Genomic DNA, 8,423 nt, shown 5'->3' with positions numbered 1-8,423 from the left:
AACCACAAGAACTAACACTGGTAATAGATCCTGGGTCTTCCATGCTTTAACTTTACTTGAATTTGGACTCGAACGCTTTCAAGCGGATTTAAGAGGATGCACTTGGTACCCCTGAGTTTTTCAATTAATGTATTTTTAGTAATTATATTATTTTTACTTTTGAAAAGGTGTAATCATTTTCCTTCTTTTTTAAAAAATCCTTGAATTATTCGTAGTCAGTGTTCAACACAGTTTTCATTTTTATACGTCGCAATAGTAACTTCCATGGTTCCCTCTCTTCTACATCTACACATAGAAATATTGCTTTTAATAACTGCCAAATTACGATTTTTATCAATAAAGAGTATCTGTCCCACCAACTCTCGTATCAATTTCCTGCTAAGCAGGGATAAAGTGAAACTGAAAAGGTAGGGGGACGGTAGGTATTGGCATGCCCATCTTTGCCCATTGTAATTTCTTAGGAACTGGGAGGACGCCGTACACATTTTTTGGAGGTGGGGGACGGCGGCCCCCCGCATTCTCAAGTATTTTACCCCTGCTGATAAGTATTAGTTGCTGTGAGGACTAACGAAAAATATTATGTAATAATAATAATAATAATAATAATAATAATAATAATAATAATAATAATAATAATAATAATAATAATAATAATAATAATAATAATAGAGGATCTGAGTGATAAAGATATTTTTCAAATTTCTGTTACAATTTCTGTGGGCTTCCGTGAAAATGTATATATTGTTTTTATCAGCAATGAAGAGGCTTCATACAACAATTTTTCAAATATGATTTGTATAAAAGACAAAAAAGCATTATCAGTTGTTTTACAAAGAACTAAGCAACTGACCGAGTGTCTGTTTTTTAACACAATGTTACAAAACACAGAAGCCACGTCTGCCGGCAGCTTGTTATTGTTGCGTGAGGGCACCTTGAGTACTAAAATTAAGGCTCTCATTCTGTCAATATATTTTGTAGCTATCAGTCTTTAACACAGGTTCTTTGCAACAAGTTAATCAATCACCGTTGTTGTAGACAGTGGCGGCGAAAAATGGCAACCTTTGCCCGGGCTGAATTTTACAAGAAATATTTTGTTCATCGAGTAGGAAGCAAAGTCCATCGTATAGAGGGGAAGAAATATATTTTTCATGAAAGCAGGAAAGAGAAAAATGAACATCCAACCCTGCTCAGAAGCTACATTGGCGTCAACTTTCAAAATTTTGAGTTACCAGCAGTGTTGAAATTTGCGATTGAAGATTTGGAGATGTCCTCTCCCATCCAAACGTTTTTCCCAGGAAAATGTAAAAACCCGAATCCTCTCACTTTATGTCTACAATATCTGTGCACAATTTCATTCACTTCGGTTCACTTCTTCTTACCTTTCGGGCGTCAAGTTCCAAAATTTTGGTACGGGAGGTTTTGCCGCCTTTGACCGTTTTTCCGCAGAAAATAAAAAGCTCGTATTCCTTTTTTTTCGTATTGTCCATTCACAAAGTTTCGTTGCAATTCTTCATGTTCTTTACGGACATCTGACATACTGCTACTAGCACTTTTGATATTTCGTGATCAAAGGTTTAGAGGGATCCGTGCTCCACCCAAACAATTTTTTTTTTCAGGAAAATACGAAACCCGTGTGCCCTGGTTTTACGTCTGCAATATCTGTTCACAATTTCATTCTCTTCGGTTCAGTTTTTCATGCCTTTCGTTTGTCAACTTGCATAATTTATGTTGGGGCTTTTATATGAAACCTTTACATTACGTAACTTCTTTCTTTTTTATTAGATTCTTTTCTTGGAGAAACAAGTAAATGTTTTCCTCTAATATCTGCTTCTTGCCATTCATCGTTTTTGAACTGCTTAAGTGAGATCATTTTGTAACTTTTGATGTCATCCAACTCAGTGAAGATAACGCAATTGTCATTCTTAACAATTTGTTTTCTTCTCTTATTTGCAGTTTGCTACACTGATATACTTGATGCAAAATTTAAGTTTGGTCTAACGCCTTTCGAATTCGCAACCAACCCAACCGCCGAGCTTTTTGGGTTGACTGCTATTGCATGAAAAGGACAATTGCATTTGGTAATGCACTTTTGGGGTCGTGCATACACAGCCACTGGGTAAAATCACGTATTATTGTTAGGAAGTGAAATATTTCTACAGCAAAGCCATTGATTATTAACGGCACATAAGAAAGTTTAGTCTTTGGGCTTGAATATTTACAAATAAGTGACTAGTTTTTTTTTTTTTTTTAAATACAATTCTAAGTTAACTATAAAGTATTGATTTAGTGCATAGATTTGAAGTAGAAACATGCCGAATACAGATTGCATTTCAGAAAGTAAATAATTATTTCAAAATATAGTCTAAACTTTTATGCATTTCGGTATTTTGATGTAATCCACTCCTATGAATGAACTATTCTAAACCAGCGTAAAGGTACTCCATGAAAACAATACACATAAGTTGGTTGTCGAAAGAAGTATAAACTTGATTTACACTAAGCAACACAAGGTACCTGTACAATAATTTCTGGAATTCAAGGACAGAGGGTTTGGAATTGTGAACACTTAACATATACATTCATCGTTGCTTTGTTGTAACTAAAGAGGTTCAGGTGTTTTTCTGGTCACCTTCAATTCTAATCTCACATTTGCTCTATGAAGCAATAAAAAATTTACATCAACGAGTTATAATAAGTCTGACCTTACTTAAATACACCATTTTATCAAACTTTATTCCATTATCGTATCCTAAAGGGAAATAATTACTTTAATTATAACCTTCAATCTCTCACGAAAGGGTAGTAAGAACAAAGTAGGCTACTTATATAAAGGAAGCTCTTACTTTTACCTTTGCTTTTTAAATCTGAAGCGTAATATGATGAAGAAATACGTCCACAAGTAGTTCCGCCAGAATTTGAGTACACCGACCTCCAATGTCCATTTCTTTCAGACGAAGCTACAGCTTCGTTTTCGGAGACTTCATCTGCAATCAAAAACAGAAGAGAATACTGTGATATATCTTAACAAATAGAGAGAGAAGGAAAGGTCAAAATACTACTCTACCCATTTAAGTAGCCCTCAATCTTTTGTTAGTGAGATAACTTAATTTAATGGATTATAGTCTAAAAATTCCGAGAGTATTGTTCATACTTTGTATTATTTGCACAAGTATTTATTTACAAGATATGAACAAAATCAACAGCATTTAAAAAAATGTACCAAAACTCAACCCCTTGGGTTTAACTATCTCTTGCGGATTAATTCAAGAGAAATAATTTACGTCTAATTGTAGGTTGTTAATAAGCTATTATTTATGAAATGCGAACAAGTTAGCCAAAACTGTTTATGAGAAAATTACCAGTAAAAGCTGATCATAACATTGAACTTCCCATTGTGGAATATCATCTTGTACGTTTGTTATTGAAAGATTATTTAGAAAGGTATTATGGTTGAGACTTTGAATCGATTGGAATAAATCCGGTTCCAATTTTGTTTTATGGCGATAAATGACGAAACAATCATAAATTGTTATTTGAAGCACTTCTGATTTGAATAGAGCATTAAAGGATGAGGCGGAACCTAATCTTCTCACTCTGGATTAATTTCAAGAAACTTAAGGAAACGTTTTTAATCTGATGCCAATTCACAGAAGAAGGGGAAATTTGTGTAAGATTTCTGATACTTATGGTTATTCGAATATAGTTTTGAAGTGTAATAATATTCACAATCTTAATAGATGTTTACGGGAACTGTGGAATAATCCTGAGAATCCGTTTGGGGCTATTTGTTTAAAAAACATTGTGAAAGTAGGAATCTCTTAATGCAGCTATCAGGGTTCTAATCCCGTCGTGGCAATTATTATTTTTTTTTCTATGGAAAGGCAATATTTATTAATTGGTATTGTAATTCTGTTATTCCTTTATAATAATAATAATTATTATTATTTATTAATTAATTAATTAAATAGTTAATTAATTATTACCACAGAAGGAAAGAAAAAGTCATATAGTCGAAGCTTTGCATAGGAACAGAAAAAATGTACAGCATCTCAGATATTTCTTAGGTTTACACATGAACGAAATAATATTATTACGTTTATGGATTATAGATACAGATAGAATTATCATTTTGTGGCAACAAGAAATATAATATAAATATTTGTTAGCCGATAACAGGGCCAATCCATGCAAAGTGATCGAGAAAAATGAAAAATTGCCCCTCGACATTTTCAAAGAGAATGCAATTTTTTCATTGATGTTTATCCTATACCAGGGTACTTCAAAACCTCAATTAATTAATTTTTGCAACATCCTATGCCGACGCAACGGCTGCCGACATTTTGTGTTCTTTTCGATTTTAGGCGTTTACGTTGTTTCAAATATCTCAGCATATATTTGTCCTAACAAATTGAAAATTGCTGGACGTCTCCAACTCGTGTTGAGATAAAACTTTGACCTCTTAACATTTTAACTAATACAATTTGAACGGGGTGAAATTAGGGCCTACAGTAGCAACATTTTTGGACATTGAAAACTTGTTTGAAAAGAGGAAACGACTTACGTACAGGTCTGAATTTGTGAGTGCATGTAGTACGGGGTCATAAGTTAATATACATAAAATTTACAGGCCTGTAGTTGCTCCCAAATGCCTAAAAAATCGTTAATTTGGGGAATTATGCCAATTTAGCATATTTCACTGTCCAATATCTCCAATGAGTCTCGATAAAAAAAGAAGTGATACTTTTGGAGTAGTTAGTCCTTTAGTGTACCATAACACACAATAAAGCGCGTTTTGTGTTTTCGACCAGAAGGGCGTCAAAGTATTAAGTAATGACGTGGTACTCTAGGAGGTCTTTTGTTCATAAAATCTACTGGAAATTTCTTGTTGTGAAGTAAAATAAAGTAGGATGAATGATTAGTCCAGTCAAGGCTCTCAAGTTCGTTTCTTTCCCGTAGTTGTAACACTGTCTTATCAGACCCACAGCAGCACTGGTGTATAATGTAGCTATCAGCAGAAGGCGAGGAAAGTCAAAGTGCACCCTTGACCAAAAAGTCCGTAAGCATTCCTTGCTCTTGCTGCTTGCTATATCAATGATACTCATTCATGTTTATTCTTGTTTTAACTGTCAGCTCATGCAGGAGACTGTTGTCCTTTCTTTTGCTCTACATTCTCAAGTCAGTGAACACTTTCTCGCTGTAAACACTGACAAATTTCCAGCAGATTTTATGAACAAAACACCTTCTAGAGTATGACGTCATTCCTTAGTACTTTGACGCCTTGACGCTTTCTTGTGTGTTATGGTATACTAAAGGACTAACTATTCCCAAAATTTCAGATTTTTTTATCCAGGCCCATTGGAGATATTGGACAGTAAAATATGCTAAATTGGCATAATTCCCCAACTTTACGATTTTTTTCAGGCCTTTGGGAGCAGCTACAGGTCTGTATATTTTTGTGTATTAACTGATAATCCAGGACGTCATGCACTAACAAATTCAGACCTGTACGCAAGTTGTTTCCTCTTCCCAAACATATTTTCAACGTTCAAAAAAGATTTTATGAACAAAATACCTCCTAGAGTATGATGTCATTATTTAATACTTTGATCCCTTTGTGCTCAAAAACACAAAACGCGGTTTGTTGTGTGTTATGGTATACTAAAGGACTAACTATTCTCAAAATTTCGGATTTTTCTATCCAGGTCCATTGAAGATACTGAACAGTGAAATATGCTAAATTGGCATTATTCCCCAAATTTACGATTTTTTTCAACACCTACAAGTCTGTAAATTTTTGTGTATTAACTTATGACCCCGGACTACATGCAACATAAATTCAGGCCTCTACGTCAGTTGTTTTCTCTTGGAAAACATGTTTTCAATGTCCAAAATTATTCCTACTGCAAACCCTGGTTTCACCCCCTTCAAATGGTTTTAGGAAAAATGTTAAGAATTCAAAGTTTTAAATCTGCATGAGTTGGAGACGTCCAGTAATTTTCGATTTGGTAGGACAAATGCATGCTGAGATATTCAAAACAAGATAAACGCCTAAAATCGAAAAACGCAAAATGGCGCCAGCCTCTGTGTCGCCATGGAATATTGTTAAAAAATAATAATTAATTGAGGTTTTGAAGTACCCTGATATAAGATAAACTTTCATGAAAAAATAGATTTTTTGGAGATGATCGCCACATGCATTGATCACTTAGATCACTTTGAATTGGCTCAACAGTAATGCAATTTTGTTTGGCCCTTCTTCTAGGTAGAAAGGTGAGGTTGCATCTTAAATAGGAGCATTCGCGTGACTAGAGTTGTAAGTTCGATCACTATTTGCAATATGTGCACAACTAGGAACAATTAATAGGAACTCATTTTTGGCCCACACTGCAGCAGTAAGGACGTGTTTAGCCCTTACGTATTCATCAATTCTTGTACAAAGACGTTACTTTCTCCAGACAGTACGAATGAAGGTTGATACAGGTGACGAAATTTTGTATTGTTGGCATTTCACCTGTGAAGGAAGTCTTCTCAACTCTTATACCCAGAGAAATTGAAAATGTTTCATGTTAGTATACATCAGAAGTATCAATATTGCAAATTATAACAATTTCCTTAATTGCCTCAGCGGAAATCGAATCCGCAACCCCAACATATTGAAACTAACGCTTAAGCCACTACACTAAGATCACTGTTCAGGGAGAAGGAAAAAACTGGCTGTTCAGTGAATTCAGTAATTACACACACTTTTACGATCCCAATGTTATAATGGTGAAACTTTTTGATTTCACTCATGATAAAATATAAAGTATTCTGCAGAAAGAATAATCCAGAGAATTCAACTTTAAACTGACAATTAAAAAGACATACAAACAAGCAAGACCATGCAAGAGAAATTGGCCTTTAGAGTGCTTCGAACCCTTGACAGACTTATTCACTAACTCTCTTATGATCATCAAGACATTTAGGGTACTTCCCGTAGATGGTTAAATGTAGTATCCAGGCTTGGTGTAGCGTACAAGTAAACAAATAAAAAGTAACAGAATAATATTTCCCTCCCCCAAACCCCCAACAATGGAGTGTGTTGATTATACAACAAGAAGACTTGAAATCCAATCAGAAAATTCATAAAATATAAAATATGTAGACAAGTCTCGACTTTGCAATAATAATAATAATAATAATAATAATAATAATAATAATAATAATAATAATAATAATAATAATAATAATAATAATAATAATAATAATAATAATAATAATAATGTAACATCAGAATTAGAATAGCAATTACGTAAACAATACCTTTCGTGTTACAAAAGTAAAAAAAAATAGAAAAGTAAATACTGAAACTTTCCTGTTGCATAATTCAATATCTTTAAAACAGTGTATTAAAATATTAAAACATCATGATTGGTATTTGAGACATGAACATTTAAACCAACTTATGCCTCTCAACACTCAAACCATGTTTACCATGTCCATACGGTGGTTCATGACTTCTGACCAAGTGTCTCCTCGCTGTAGTTTTATTTTTTGATATGTGCATAGCCACTGTGTAAAATCCCGTATTGATGTTAGGAAGTGAAATATTTCTACAGTAAAACCATTGATTAGTAACAGCACATAAGAAAGTCTAGTCTTTGGGCTTGAAGTAAATGCTTCAAATTCTCACAAATATTTTTAGTTTGTTTTTTCACTTCCAATAATTTTTAAAAACACACTAGCCCTTCTAGAGAGAGACGGAAAGAGAAAGCACGTACAATGCTTTCCAGAGACAAACAAATAAGTGACTAGTTTTTTAAAAAATAAAATTCTAAGTTAACTATAAAGTATTGATTTAGTGCAGAGATTTGCAGTAGAAACATGCCGAATACAGATTGCATTTCAGAAAGTAAATAACTATTTGAACCCTTTATGTAACCCTTTAACCCTTTATGTATTTTGGTATTTTGACGTCATCCATTTCTATTTAATCAATTATTCTAAACCAGCATAAAGGTACTCCATGAAAACAATACACATACGTTGGTTGCCGAAAGGAGTATAAACTTGATTTACACTAAGTAACACAGGGTACGTGTACAATAATTTCAAGAATTGTAGGACAGATAGTTTGGAATCTCTTACTTTTACCTTTGCTTTTTACATCTGAAGCGTAATATGATGAAGAAATACGTCCACCAGTAGTTCCGCCAGAATTTGAGTACACCGACCTCCAACGTCCATTTCTTTCAGTCGAAGCTACAGCTTCGTTTTTGGAGACTTCATCTACAATCAAAAACAGAAGAGGATACTGTAATATATCTTAACAAATAGAGAGATAGGGAAAGGTCAAAATACTGTTCTACCCATTTAAGTAGCTCTCAATCTTTTGTTAGTGAGACAACTTACTTTAATGGATTATAGACTAAAAATTCTCTGAT

At 33.8% G+C, this 8,423-nt stretch overlaps 1 protein-coding gene across 1 annotated transcript in view; it reads right to left on the bottom strand.

The window, feature by feature from the left end:
* Positions 1-205: 205 nt before the first annotated feature.
* The window catches only part of LOC145687250 (uncharacterized), a 99,491-nt gene continuing 91,273 nt past the window's right edge, over positions 206-8,423 (bottom strand). Inside the window, exons 8-10 of the mRNA XM_081760724.1 lie at positions 8,134-8,268; positions 2,844-2,984; positions 206-285 (exon numbers count right to left, since the gene is read on the bottom strand). Coding sequence (XP_081616850.1) covers positions 206-285; positions 2,844-2,984; positions 8,134-8,268 — 356 coding nt within the window. The remainder of the gene's footprint in view (positions 286-2,843; positions 2,985-8,133; positions 8,269-8,423) is intronic.

Source organism: Thermobia domestica, chromosome 6 (assembly GCF_964235325.1).
Source record: "Thermobia domestica chromosome 6, izTheDome1.hap1.1, whole genome shotgun sequence".
In the NCBI taxonomy this organism is placed as follows: domain Eukaryota; kingdom Metazoa; phylum Arthropoda; class Insecta; order Zygentoma; family Lepismatidae; genus Thermobia; species Thermobia domestica.
Note: the sequence above shows the minus strand (reverse complement) of the source record. Positions and strands in the feature narration are given on the sequence as shown.